A 15,453-nucleotide genomic window follows, 5' to 3' on the forward strand; every position below is an offset into this window, starting at 1 on the left:
CTCTCTTTCCTTTTCCTCCTCCTCCTCAACCCTCCTACTCCGCCTGCCCCTTTTCCCTCTTTTTTTTTTCTCTTTCTCTTTCTCTTCCTCCCACACTTTCTCCTCTCCCATCTCTTACAACTGCACACGAATGATAAATATTCCGAGGAGGATGCGTCGAGAGAACAATCGGACTTTAGTTCCGATTCGTGCCGAACCGAGCCGAACCAACCGAGGACGGAAACAAGTCGCATTGAGATTCGACTGGACATCCACTGCTCTACTCGACTGCTTTTCATTCTACTTTTGCTTTTATTTTTGCTTTTGCTTGAGATTTTTCAAACTACTTCTTTGCGTTTTATCGGAAAAATAAATCGCGGATTTAAAATGAAAGGAAGTACTCTTACGTATTTGCTAGTCGCAACTCGTAGTTTTGGTTGCTAACATGCGCTCGTGCTTTTACCTACATTACTAATATATATATATATTTCTGTTCGATCGAAACAAATTTTTAACTCGTTTTTACGTTCCACTCTTACCATCCACCCCGTGCCCCCTATTATTATTATCATTATATATATACACGTATAAAACACCCTCCCTTAAACTCCAATTGTCCTAAAATCAAATCTCATGTTCTATTACTCTCATCGTTAGCTCCTCTCTCTCGATAGAAATAATTTCGAACAGAATTAATGAACTTAACGATTTATATAGGAGTGTTAATACACTCACGCATATAAATAAAAGTATTCTTCTCTCTGCGTCAGACAAGTTAAATATTCGCTTGGAAAATATCCAATTCCCTTGTGCGGAATACTCTCTACAATCTTAAGACCTAACGCTTGCTATTTAAAAGAAGTTCAAATAACGACCGACTATACTATAACGTAATTGACTGCACTTAATTCGAAGAATTATCGAAACTTCGTTGTTGACTAAAATATTTCAAGGGAGAAAAAATAAAGAGGCTTTTAATAACGAGCAGTGGAATAACGCGATCACTTGTGCTGTACTTTACATATATTTAACCCATTAACCGGAAAAATTTTCGATCGGAAAACGCGTGAATGGATGTGTGAAATTTATTTCGATATTAAAATATAAAATACCGTGAAAGAGGAGGGTTCTTTCCGTGTAACCTCTTTTTTCAATAATTCATTTCAAACATCGAACATAAAAATGATTTTGATTAAGTACAGTTAATCAAATTATTACGTCGAATCCGTTCGTACACCTATACGATCGCGTTTACGTATTACGAATGAAAATATTTTAAATGTTCGAACATTAATCCTACCGTGCGTGTCAACAAATATAAAATTAATCCTAATTTCGTATAACCGCGTGTTACCCGTACGCGTACGCATTTGTATTTTAGAAACCAGTTTACCAACATTAATCATTCCTTCCATCCTCTTTTCTCCTACGGTTTCCCCTTTCGATCATCCGATAAAATTAACTATTATTTGAACAAAATGAAACATTTTGATTACAATTACTTCTAATCATTTGAAATCGTACAGATCGTTTCTCTCCTCTCTTTCTCTCTCTCTCGTGTTTAAAACAAAATTAAATTATCGGCTCGAAAACGCGGCTCACGTGACCGAGTTCCCTTCGTCCCGATCTTGTAACCTTTTCACACAAAACGACTCTCTATCTAATTTCGAACGATAACCCGATATATATAATGCTCTTCTTTTATATCTTTCTTCCTTTTTATCTTTCACAAAACGAATACAAAAAAATACAAACCCGATGGCACCGACCAAATTTCAACCATGCAATCCTATCTGTTTTTATTTTTTACCAACGATCGAACGTTCGATTATTAACGTTAATCGTCTCGTTGAAAAAGAAAAATCAAATCAAAAGAAATGAAAAGAAAATCTTTTTGAAAATGTACCCTTAAGAGCCCGATGAAATAACTTTTGACCGTTTGGCATTCCAAAAGAGGAGAAACTAAAGATACCGAAAACTATACACGTTTTTTAACACCACAGCGAATTCGAGAAAGTGTCTTCCTGGAATAGTACACGCGATAGTCCTGCCACTCATCGAGAGGGTAACAAACCCTATGAGGGTCGTATCGTTTGACCGGAAAAAATGAAGAACTGAAAGAGACGGAAGGATGGGTTCGTTAAACGCGCGCGTCAGAAAGAAAGAGAGAGAGAGAGAGAGGGATATTGGTTCGGCAATGAAGGTTCTAAGTGTACGTAGATCTTTAGGGTAAAGAAAGAGGAGGGATTCTCGCGTGTCAAGGGTGTAAAAGAGTGTAGAAGGAACGGTGTCAAAGTTCGTTGTACTGACCGCAATGCAGTGACCTCCACGGCAGCAGTAACATGCAGGATAGGTTCCCTCGGCGACGTGGCTCGTCGTCGGCGGAGCCTTGAAAAGTGCCTTCAACGAGAACGCTCGTGTCTGCTGCTCTTCGTGACAGGAAAGACCGCATAACATCTAAACGCGAGTCTTTCTTCCTTCTTCTTATCGGCACATGGCTCCTTTCTTTTTCGTTGACACTGCCGCCGCCACCGCCGCTATTGCTACCCCCGTCCTCGTCCTTCAAGCCGGCTTCCGAAACACCCTCACTATCATTCTTCACTACCGTTGACACTTCGAGTTTTCTCTTTCTCTCTCTCTCTCTTCGTGACACACTCCAATCTTGGGACCTCTCACTCTCTCTCTCTCTTTCTTTCTTTCTAACTCTCTCCTTCTCTCCTCTTCCTATTTTCTTTCTCCCTTGACGTTTTCCTCTCTCTTCCTACTCGGTTCGTCCTTTTCGTTCCTCTCTCGCGATCGTTGGACTCGTCGTTGAACACCAAACGCAAGGAGATACAGAGAGAGAAAGAGAAACGACCACGACGACGACGACAATCTACTACTGTGTATCTCGATGGATAAACAAAGTTTTTTTCTTTTTCTCAAATAAAACACAAATTAATGTTAGTTCCGTGGTTCGTTCGGTCCTCCCGCCGGTCTTTCGACGCGCTTACGAAAAAGTTTTTCGACCTCCGAAGGGCCACCGCGAATCGATGTGTGATGTTACGCTTCCCAGCTGTCTTTTTTGATTCTGCGGATGTGCTCGCCCCTAACGACATCTCGCGTAATCCTTTGGTACTACGGCTGATCGAAACTATGACGTAGCCGGCTCCTTCGAATGGCGCCAAATTTCAAACGACCTTTTCCCTCCCCACCTTTCTATTTCTTATTCTTCAAAAAATAAAGGCACGACGCGTTATCGTGTAACTTTTTGATATAATTTATTTGCATATATAGTCTCATTCTTCCATAATATCGTTATAAGAACATAAGATTTATTTCGTAATCCTTAATTCGATTAATTATTTAATTCATTAATTATACACCGTCACTCATCTTGATCCTCTCTCTCTCTCTCTCTTTCTCTCTCTCGTCTCTCTAATTCCTCCAGATATTTATGCCCAAATGTTTTGCATTAGTTATTAGCTATTTCGTCGTACACATGCGGTCTTACAAGCACATTAGCATTAATCATTTAGATTACAAGTGAAGTGAAGAGATATCGTATATAAGTGTTTTTAATAATAATTAATAATTAATATATTTTACAGCGTCGTACTTCTTCTTTCATATATATTTTTTTCTTCCTTTTTCTTTATATTTACATATGAAATCATGAAAGGATACACAAGTGTCGTTTCAATTAAATCGTACTATTTAATCGACGTATGCACGTAACAATGTAAAGAAATTGTGTAGTTGCGTGTAGTCGTGTCTATTATTATTTATTTAATATCGAACCTGCCTTATTATATTAAGAAAAAAGTTGTATTCTTTTTCCTTAACATCACATTCACCATATTATATATGGATATATTAATTAAACAAACAATAATAACAATATAAATGATCATTATTTTATCGATTATTTTTTTTTTCGATTGCGATTTTTTTCTCACTTTTTTTAAATACAAAGTAAACGTCTAAGCTTGGATTATTTCTTTTTTTTGGTCAAAGCTCCGTCGGTGGAAATTTTGTTAAACAAAAAAAAAACGAATAAACATTAAAAAATTCGTGATAGCTAATACCAGCCATTGAAGACGCGCTTTTAATTCGAATGGACTAACAGCTTCTAGCTTACATCTATCTGCGGAATTTCCTTTAAAAAATGCTATACTCTGAATAAGACTGCTTATACGAGATTATTATGATATATACATTTAATACGATTAAATATCCCTTACATAAATATAATAATCTTTAACGTTTATAGCAATAAAAGATCCATGCATTACTGTCGCCAGATGTTAACTTGGATAAATAAAAAATCTACCTTTCTAATATTTGACGACTTCATCGGATTGAATTGATATTACTTTACATAGTTCTTCTTTCGACAAATTTATACGATCAAAACAATGTTATCCGCGTAGCAAATAATACCATTTTGCATATTTAAAAATAGTTTTAAACATTCAACATTATGCCGAATAATATCTATGAAGATAATAATCGTGGATCTATTTGTTACGATTTCAAATCAGTCGTTGATAGTAATGCATGATATCTTTACTTGCCGGACGCAGTTGAAAATAATATCTTAAACGGATGTATTTAATTAGATTAAACGATTCTTATTCTTTATAGTAATACAAATTTAACGTTTATAACCAGAAATGTACTACGATAAGAAATCTCATAACCAGAATTTAAGGCCACAAAATGTTACGTTGTTACATAAAGATATTTATCGTTTAAACGGGACGTATTCGTTTAAAAAAAATAAGCTGTACAAATAGGATGGAATGTGTAGTCAACCTTGTATATTAAATATCTGCTAAGATACTTATTATACTCTATGGATACGTATTATAATACAGAGTAGGCATTTATCCACAACACTTAACTTGCCATTATTGCTGATTCTAATGCATCTTTTATAATCTGCGATATTATATATCATTTTTCATCGAATCAATGGATACTGTACTTTTAGAATATTGTCGACATGTACAAATGATTTAAAGTTTTTATATAGTTTTGAAATATTTTGTATCTTAATTATACTAAATTATGTACAATCAACTAATCGAGTAAACACTCATTGCATTTACTGCTAATATTATTGTATAGAACGAGATACAAGCAAAATATTAATATCATTAATTATTATCGAGAGCCATATAATATTTACCGTGCTACGCGTTTTAAGTGGTTCGTGTCTAAAGTCTGAAATATAAAGTCAAATTGCCTATGTCATCTTCTATAAAATATCAAATTGAAAAATGACTTGTCTTACTAAAATCACAACTAAATATATCTTTTAAGTCCTCTCATCATTTTTCATCATATCATTTTGTATAAATTTCTTCTTTCTAACTGCATCATTAAAATAAAAAGTATTCTAGCTTTCCTGTTTCTGTACATTCGTAATATACATTTCTGGTAAACATAAATTTACATCTTTTATATTTTTCTCTTTATACAATACACAAACCAAAAAAGATTGGTATTAGATTAGCGTAAAAGTTATTAACCAATAGAGAGAAAAGGATTAAGAATTATATAAGATTTGCTTTTGCATTTATCTATGTATATGTGCTGATTTGTGTATATGTATATAGTATATATAAACTTAGATACTTCAAAGACATTAATATACTTTCTTATAAATAACAATATATTTTCATACGTAAATTTGATAAAATAACTAAAATTGCACGAAAAATTCGGATTAAAATTTATCACTCTCTTTTCTTTTACATGATTTAATCATTTATGAGAGATCGATTAGCCTTAGATTTGTCAAAAATATGCATTGAATTAAAAACTTTTTACATATATAAATTGTATATAGCTTCCCCTTTTATAAAGGGAATACTGCTATATACTAATCATAATCTACAATATTATTGATAATTTAACAAATTAAGAAAAATAAACGATTCTAACAATAAATGAAAACAATCTACGTTAATTGGACGCTTTTCAAATATTTTTTTTCTTTTCTTTGTTTGTTCCTTTCATTCTTTTTAAACGCTTGCATAATTTAGCGATTATCGACTTAACTAATGTAATAATTATCTTATTATAGATTTATTTACAAAATTAATATCACACTATTATTTTTCATTGTATAGTAGCCGGGCCTTATTATCTTAAAGTAAATTTGCAGAAATACTTGTATTGATAAAGATTTAAATTTTTTCTATTAGTGAACGAACGAGCACGGCCATTAGTTATTTTACTCATAATCTGGATTTAAAATCATGATAAATTTCGCCAATGGGGAAATATATTTAAAAGAAAATTACAATAAATTTGGTCCGTGTCGTTTGTAACAGCTAAGCAATATATGTACTTTATCCTGTACCTCGTTGTCATACGTAGTAAGACATAACTAAATCCCCATAATGCAGGAAAATATTAATCATGTTAAATAGTCAATAATGTCAAGTCTGTATACATCGCTGTGTGCTTATGCGTATGTATATACATATGTATATTATATTACAGATATCATCATGAATAGGGGTATTTCATGCTAATCAACTCCAGCAAAACCTTGAGACCCTTCAATAGCTTTTATTAACTTATCCCTGAGCTGTTGATAACTTTCATAAGGTGGAAGGTCAATACGGTTAAAACTGTAAAAAGACGATTGCTCATAATTTTTGTTAATAATCTTCAGACATTTCACTAATCCTGTTCACTAATCGGTTAATTTTAAAAACTTTGATTTTTTACTACTAGAATTGTTAAAGACTTAATATTATTTATAAAATATACGTGTATTTACTTTAATCGTTATGTACTCACCAAGTGTGTGCTCTTGGATAGTTATCTGGTGTACCCCACTTTTCGATCGTAAATAATTGTGGTCCATTGCTTCCGTAAAGTTCTTTAAACCCGTTCATTGGAACTCGAGAAGTACCAGTTACAAATTGCAATAGTCTCGATCTCATTTCATTGGTAAAAGAAAGAACGACTCTCCAAAACCACTGGACTACAATATGATTAGCATGATAATCTCCTTTGTATAATGTATTTTGTTTCCAATCTTTCACATCAATATGTTGTATTCCACACATCAATAATTCCAACTCGTGTTCGTCAAATATTTTTACTAGCGTTGGTGGTATAAGTGCATTAAATCCTTCTAGGAATGCGTTCATTTGTTCTTGGACGCGTGATACAAATCTCCATTGAATGACCAAACTTATATACTCATCTTTGTTTTCGTCTGTTAACGATATATTAGCACCGTCTGGCTTAAGCTCTCTCTGCGAGGTATGTCCAAAACTATCTTCGTCAACGGAAAATGTTAGTTCCAATTCGCTCGGATCGTTCTCTTTAATCCATAACAATGAATTGTAGTACTCGGAATCGACGCTTTCCATATCTTTTAAGTCGATAGACTTTCCCAACATCATTTTGTAAAATGGTCGAATAAAAAATGCTAGAAAAAAGACCAATACGGTATATAGAGATACTATTATATAAATAATACAAACATACACTAACCATCCAAAAGTTTGCCATGATATACTGCCATGCCAGCTACGCGTCCAATAAATTTAAAATAATTCAAATGTTCTTCGTTACATACTCCAGAGAACGGATTGATTTGAAGAGTATAGTTGTCTCTGTTATATCACATCATATGTATAAAATAATAATGAAATAACGTTATTATAAAGATAAATAAATAAACCTTTCATTTACTCACGTAGCAGAGTACTCAAAAAGGCCATAATAAGGATTAAACATTTCTTTAGATAAAAGGAAAAACCATTCTCTCGCAAGGCCTCCATAATCCAAACCTACTTCTCCTTCGAATTCTACCCATAATTTAGTTTTTAAAATCTCCACTCTATTCACAGAACTTATGATGCGATATGAATCTTCCAATATGTTGCCTCTTGCAACTTTTATTTCAAATTTGTTAGGAACATTGTTCTAAAATCAACATTTTAATAAGTTAATATAAAAATAATACATTTAGATATTCTATATTTATACTTACCGGTTTTCTCAATTGAGACTTCAAATATTCGTATTTACGCTTGTAATCTCTGGAGTATGGTACAGCCTATAGAAAATAAATTGAAGAAATTATATAAATATCTAACTATGATATACTAACTGTGTTTCGAAAACTTACTGGGCCAGCGATTTGTGGATTAGACATACGTGGATCTTCCCACTGAGTTGTCCTGGTGTCTATAAATATAAAATGACGATTAAGATAATATATTATATTTTTATCGTGAAAAGACAAAAACGTACTGTGATCGATGAAAAATATTCGTCCATCTGTATGTACTCTTTCTTCCCAGCCTTCTGGAAGAGGTCCAAGTTGATCCAAATCACTTCTCGGTGTAGTCGATGGTGCAATGTGATTAGGTATTGAACTTGGTCTGCCTGTTCTTGGATCAATCCATGTTGTTGCTCTTTCATTATGATCAATAAAAAATACACGACCATTGGGAGCTATCTGCATACCCCAACCAGGTGGTAAGCCTTCCTCACTGGATACAGGAAGTGTAGGTTTTGGACTGTCGATCTAGATTATTAAAAATTATTATTATAAATATAAATTCTAATTTCCTATACAATTTTACCCTATAATTCCAATATAATATTACCTGTTCTGATGATCGTCTAGAACCAGCTGGACTATCAACATTATCACTCTGCAAAAACAAATCATATTATACTTTTTAATAGGTAATAATCACTTAAATATAAACCTATATGAATACAACTAGTACACTTGGCAAACTGGTGTGACCAATGCTAAAGACACCTATTCGTTAAAAATTAAATACATATAATAAAGCTGCAATAAAAGATGTAAAATATTTGTTTTCTTTAAATATATTTTCATGTAAATAAATGAAAAACATGTTAAAAAGGTGAACTGAAAAAAAAAAGAAAAAATAATTTAACAGTCATGCAAAAAATACTATTAATAGAATCAACAATAATGAAAGTACATACAAGTGTCGATAATAAGCAAAATAATCTGCTGGAATTCAGTACTCTCCAATGTTTTTCTTAATCAATGATAAACATTGTAAAACTTTATCTCCATATGAGATACACACGTAAATTTTCACACATATGTGCACGCATAAAAATTTATACATATACGAAATGCGCAATTATATATTCTAAATAAAAATAACAACAAATATATACAGCTATGATAAAAGCATTACACACAAAAAGTTTTCTTGAATGAATACCTGGTCTTCGCATTCACTTTGGTAGCCACGTAGATCAACAGAATGTCCAGAATCTGAGGAAGTATCCCCAATACCCCCTTCCCTATGAATCCTACCCTCACTATCTCTTGCTTCAGAATCTTCATCCTCTTCGCGTGGAACTTCGCCATCCTTACACACACATGCACAAATTGCTACATACTGCATGCTAATCTGTCTGATTGTTAGAATGTTATCGTAGCATCAAATTATTAGATACATATGTACAAAGCTCCGATTTCTTTATCTATGAAATATCTAACAATCCACTATAAAACAATGCTTTTATGCAAAAGAGTTTTGAGAAATTGAGTCGTTATTTAAATTTCAACTGCACTTAATCTACTCATTTTTAAAAGATCCATGCGTACTTGTATTGTATAAATTATGTTATATCTCTTAGAGAAAAGATTATACCTATTTATTAATAAACTTTGGCAAATTTTATAAAGATCAAATGCTGTCTTCTATTAATAAATATTTATTTCCTAAATGCATTACTATACTATTTTCTATTTTTTCCTTGATACAGTTGTTGTGTCCTGTGTAGCTTTGCACACATTTATTGTATAAGAAATATTAGTATTATAACCATATTTAACAGACATATTCTCAATATGGAGATTAAAAAATAGAGAGTACTTTGCTATATACTGATATAATACCAATAAAAAATAAGTAAAGAGAAAGATACTAAAGATACTATATTAGAACTAGAATATGAAATTATGTCTGCATTATGTATGCACTCTCTATATATGTTGATTATGAAGTTTACTTTTTTAGACATAAAATTGAATAATTTTAAAAAAATAATAGTAGATATTACCTGATTGATAACTGAATTTCTGTGTCTATTTTCGTCGTCAGCGCTAATATGAAAACGTCGCTGAAATTCTGTTGCCGCGGTATCCAAATTACGTTGTTCCGTTGTATTACCAGTAGATGATGTATTTCTATAAAAACAAGAGCATTCAATACTTCGATGAATAATACATTAAAAAAATTACATACGTATCTGTTGGCCTCTCCCATTGTGTAAATCGAGCTATGTGGTTGACATAATATGTTCTTCCATTAGCATCTTGTCTTTCTTCCCATCCTGGAGGTAATGGCCCATTAACCATATGAATCTATAAGAAGAAATATTTTACATACAAAATATATATTATAGATGCATTTTTATGCATGCATAGAATATACAAACTTCTGCAACTTGTTCTACAGGACTATTATTTTCTGGTTGTACTAGCTCCCATCCTCCTGAATCAGATGCATCCCCATCTTCGTTCTCCGTAGTTGTTGAATCAGAGATGTACGCATGATATATTTCCAATGTGCCTTTAACTCTCGATCGCTGGCTGGAATGATTACTGGATAGCCATATCCTTATAAGTTAGTCATCTTATATTTGCAAGCAAAACATTTCTATCGTACCATTTATATAAACAAAAATGTTGATTCACTTGATGCAATAAAAAATGATACATTTAAATGACCAAAATTAACAATAAATAATTGTAAATATTTGAAATAAATATAACGCACAGAATTGGATTGCAACATTTTGAAAATTTCTTACCTACGCGGTCGAAGAATATAGATTCTAGCAGGAATATTACGACCTTCTTGCTCCTTAGGTAAATTAAGTAGCGTTAATTCAACCATCCCAAGAAAATCATCCCTTGTCAATCTATTTTCATCGAAAACTTGTAATACTAGTTTATGATCAACGGGCTTAACCTAGACAAAAGCGATATTAATTATCCATTATTAATACATCCATATAAAGAAGATTTGTATATAAGTGACTTACTCTAAATATAAATTCTTCTTCCCAAATAGGATTTAAAGTCTTCTTTTTAGTTTTTGTAAGTGCAGAATCCACAGTCTGATCTCCATTTATAGTACTTAAGTCTACGCGGACATAGGGATCACTTGCACCAAAGATATCCTTTTTAGCAAGATGATGTCCCGCGATTACTTTTAACCTCAACTTGCGCGTACCCTCATCTCTCTATTTACAATATTATATTCAATTAAACTAATAATCTTTCAGTTATTTGTATGCATATGATTATGCTTGCATGTAATACATATTATGAGAATAAAAGGTTAGTAGACATTTAAAAAATCATCATTAAAATAAAGAACAAGTACAAGATGTTTGACAATGAACTATAATTTCAATATATGTATATGTGTTAATTCGATATTATTTTTAATTATGCTCAATACGTTAAACTAAATAAATTATCACCAAAATTTCTTTAATTTAACACAATTAGCTTTTAGGTTCGTTCATTTGAATGAATACATGAATGAATAGATTACATTGATTTAACATTGACAACATCAGCAGGATATTCTGATATATATATAAAACTAATATCTACGAAAACTAAGAATAAACATTTTATATAAAAATGTCTTTCACTCTTTCTTTTTAGAAAAAAATAGTGAATAGAAAAAAATTTGAATATAACTGAATTTCAATTCCTATAGCTAAAATTACGAAATATCTTAACACTAACAGTTTCAATGTAGCTTTATCAATTGAAATCCAACCTGTACTTGTCAAACTGTCAAAAAATGTACGTACGGAATCTCCATCGATCCCGGTTGGTGGTTTATATCCGTATACATTTTCCTCTGCCATTAACGTTAACGTTTATTCTATTTCTTTGTAATTCTCGACGATTAGTCTAACAAATTTACGAGTATCTCAGTTTTTTATATGCCATTAAGAAACCTATTTTGTCTTAACCCCACTCCGTCACTTATTTCACTACCAGCTAGCCGGATATGACATACTCGCTTTAAAGATGGCTACTTTCCTCTTTCAATATTCAAAAATACTATTTATACTTGATTAAATCACTTTTTCCACGAAAGATTTATTTAAATTTCTTTTCGCTTCTACTATATGTCTCGATGTAAATTGTTTGATCATGAAATTACGATTATTCAACGACGACTAAAGAAAAAAGATGACTAAGAAAAAGAAATTAGGGAAGAATTGGTACGCTTGCGGGAATTTTCAAAAGCTACACCTAACAATGGCTTCCTCGTCACGCCTGCGAAATTAAAGTTAAAACTCGTTTATCGCGAATCTCTTGACAGCTTTTCCTCTTACCACTCCCCACCTTTTATTGTCACGTGATGTGTCTAACCTTAAAACATTAATAAACGCGCGTATAAAAAGGCAAGTATATTTTTTTACAATTCAAAACAAATTATATTTCAAGTCTCGTTTATCGAAATTACAATATAGTATCGCTACTTTCTGCGAATTGTAAGCCACTATATTCAGAGCAATAAAACAAAACTGTGCGGATTACCTCCCTGCCACCTACCACCTTTCCTCTTACAGAAAATTAAATTAGAGGGAGCAAAGGAAATATTGATTGTGACCTTATGGCCAATGCAACCTTGGTTCCTTCTGTTTACATCAATGTTGATTGATGATACTCTGATTTTTTCACTATCATCGAATTTATTAATATCCCCCTGCAGGTCTCTAAATCATCCGTTGGGAGAGCGGCTTTACCTGGTTACAAAAAGGCTCTCAGGAGAGCGTACCAGCGAAGAGATCTGCCAACAAAATCTTTGGATATCTTAATTTCTTCGTTATCTGGTTTGAACTTTGACGACAGACGCAGCTTTCTTAGCATTTAAAAAGGGTAAAGTAAACACTAGCTATGCCTCTCCATTCTTCAATGTTTTGATGTGATCTGATATCTTAATATTCGCACCTCCTTCTGATATCACAATATTGTTTAACTTTATAAGAGACACAGCTTGGACCCTCTTAGTAATCGCTAAGACTAGTAAGAATACCAGCTTAAATGTAGAAATGAAATGAAGACCTTCTATACATCGTCGATATTAACAGATTTTCCAAAATCTCCTAACATGACTTATGCACAAACTCATGCAGCCAATGTAGAGTGACTACCATAATTGGCGACGAAGTTGTTGTTACAACGAAGAAGTTGTTAATACATTAGTAACAGTTTTTACCAATGAAGACAAAGCATGTAATGATTACAACAACCTTCAGGAATTGGGCAAAATTCTCGTCCCTTAATAATCGATTACTATCTTGCAAATGCTAGAAGGACAGAGGTAATTTTATTTTACATTATTATTTGTTCATATTTATAAAAGAGAAAGAAAAAGAAAATTCAATTTAATATTGATTATTTATTTTTAAGGAAAATGATTACTTAAGTAATAAATGTTTAAATAATTACAAATAATTTTTCAGTATTATTTTCAGTTATTAGTGTTATAGAAATTGTGATAACTAGATAAAGTAATCGAGTGAAAAAGTTTAGTGCAATACATAATGTAACTGCTCTATGTATCATCCTTTACTATTCGCTTGCTAGTGATAGATGTAATTATGTTTTTTGCGATAAAGAAAATTCGTATTTTATTTTTAATTATTTTATAGCAGCTACTTTGCAAGCATAATAAATTTAGTTATTTTCTAGCTCGATATTTCACATCAAATAAAGAATATTAATTTTTCTTATTTTAGTTCTTTTTCTATTTAATGAATTGCATTATTTTATTTTATTTTAAATCATATTAATAAAAGTTACAAAGGGTGCACAAAACAAATATATATATATACAGTTATATATAAAAATACTTATATACATACGTGTTACGATTATTTTCCTTATTATTTTCTACGAATGTTTCGGATATTAGTGAAACAATCGATTATATAAATGTGTTAGTCCTGCTTAATATATAATATATACGCTATCGGGAATTCTTTCGTATTTATTTGTAATTACGTTCGATCTAACAACCTAATAATGAATAACTAAGCTTCATGGAATGACATTGAACTATACACAAATATGTAACTATAGAAGAAGGCATTTTATAAATGGGATGAAAAATCTTTTATTAATCATTTAATGATCTTATCACGCAATTTAAATAAATTTAAATAAAACATTATTTATATCTTGTCTTAGTTAAGATAAATGTATATAAACTAGAAATCTAAGTTAATTACTAATCATATTTTACAAAAATAAAAGCATCAAACTTGAATGATCAAGCAAGATGAGAGCGCAACAAGATTTTCTAAATAATTAATATAAGAAAGATGAAATCTCTCTTACCGTAGTATCTGTTAAGGATAATCTTCCAGCACGCAATGACAAATCTGTTACACGAGATGTTCTTCTATGTTGAGAATTCCATGTATAAGCACGACGTCTTGGCACTGATGGTTCAACATCGGCATAAATTGGATATGTCAATGTGCCTGGCATTTTCTATTTTTAGTATGTGAACTTCATACAACGCATTGACTTTAACACTATTTGATTTAACCATTCCAAACTTTATTTCCTTCTTCAAACAACAAAGAAGAGATTTCATAGAAAATTTGATAAAGATAAAGATATTTATGTACTAGTATATTAATTAGCAATCAATTGAATATATTATGTAAGAAATATGTAGAGTTCTCAGAGTCACAAGACCGACTTTATAAGACGATAAAAGCAATGTCCACATATGTTTGATCAAGAAAATATTAAAAATACAATTTTCATTACTCCTACAATGAACACGGGTAATAAACACTTTAGTTAAATTGTTGAATTACTTATGAGAAAAGACATTTATTTTTAAATAATAATAATATATAATATCACTCTTGAAATTGCCATTAATATATAGAAGCAAGTTCGATTCTAAATGAACGGGAATTGTTAAAATCTTACGAGATAAGAGAGATAGATTCTTTAAATCATTTAGCGATAAGACTTACGATCACATGGAAAACATGCTTGCGCATTCAGCTAACACACATGTATATTTATAGATGGCCATACCGTATTTAACGAATCAACAATTTCGATAAATTTCATTCTTTCTTTTGTTAAATATTTCTATTTTAAATCAAATATCTAATGTTTCTTCTAATTAGCAAATAGCTAGCAATTAAATGCATATATATTTATTTTTTTCAGTTCTTGAAGTTCTATGCCAACTTTTTTGCGCTGTGAAAATGGTGTGTGTAGTTTCCGCAACCGGCCGACTGTTGCATCTATATATGTTGTATGTTGCGTGTTAAATAATATTTAAATTTTCCGATTTTCAAGGAATCTACGTACGGCTTAACGACAAATAGAATAATATACGTATTTAATAAAATTTAAGATAAAATGTTTATCGACTCTACTATACTTAA

At 31.6% G+C, this 15,453-nt stretch overlaps 1 protein-coding gene and 2 long non-coding RNA genes across 6 annotated transcripts in view; 1 reads left to right on the top strand and 2 right to left on the bottom strand.

The window, feature by feature from the left end:
- Window positions 1-3,874, bottom strand: part of LOC122525984 — a 35,568-nt gene extending 31,694 nt beyond the window's left edge. Inside the window, exon 1 of the long non-coding RNA XR_006305920.1 lies at window positions 2,290-3,874. This is a non-coding gene — a long non-coding RNA (uncharacterized LOC122525984). The remainder of the gene's footprint in view (window positions 1-2,289) is intronic.
- Window positions 3,875-4,571: 697 nt separating this feature from the next.
- LOC122525985 (E3 ubiquitin-protein ligase Nedd-4) lies at window positions 4,572-14,996 on the bottom strand. Of its 4 annotated transcripts, none has more exons than XM_043649041.1 (15): window positions 14,375-14,996; window positions 11,044-11,244; window positions 10,810-10,970; window positions 10,435-10,588; window positions 10,242-10,360; window positions 10,057-10,183; window positions 9,210-9,359; window positions 8,607-8,654; window positions 8,248-8,524; window positions 8,123-8,181; window positions 7,985-8,050; window positions 7,688-7,917; window positions 7,483-7,604; window positions 6,778-7,417; window positions 4,572-6,605 (listed from the first exon to the last, which is right to left on the bottom strand). In XM_043649041.1, exons 1-15 carry the CDS (start codon window positions 14,525-14,527, stop codon window positions 6,503-6,505), a joined length of 2,610 nt encoding a protein of 869 aa, XP_043504976.1. In that variant the 5' UTR covers window positions 14,528-14,996; the 3' UTR covers window positions 4,572-6,502. The 4 variants fall into 4 exon arrangements, with proteins under 4 accessions (XP_043504976.1, XP_043504973.1, XP_043504977.1 ...); XM_043649038.1 differs by having other exon boundaries at window positions 10,435-10,600; window positions 14,375-14,995; XM_043649042.1 differs by lacking the exon at window positions 14,375-14,996 and adding an exon at window positions 11,830-12,431 and having other exon boundaries at window positions 10,435-10,600.
- Window positions 12,745-15,453, top strand: LOC122525987. The gene is made up of 2 exons (XR_006305921.1): window positions 12,745-13,355; window positions 15,233-15,453. It is a non-coding gene; the product is annotated as an uncharacterized LOC122525987 (long non-coding RNA).

This window comes from Polistes fuscatus, unplaced genomic scaffold, assembly GCF_010416935.1.
Source record: "Polistes fuscatus isolate 324 unplaced genomic scaffold, CU_Pfus_HIC Scaffold10, whole genome shotgun sequence".
Classification (NCBI taxonomy): domain Eukaryota; kingdom Metazoa; phylum Arthropoda; class Insecta; order Hymenoptera; family Vespidae; genus Polistes; species Polistes fuscatus.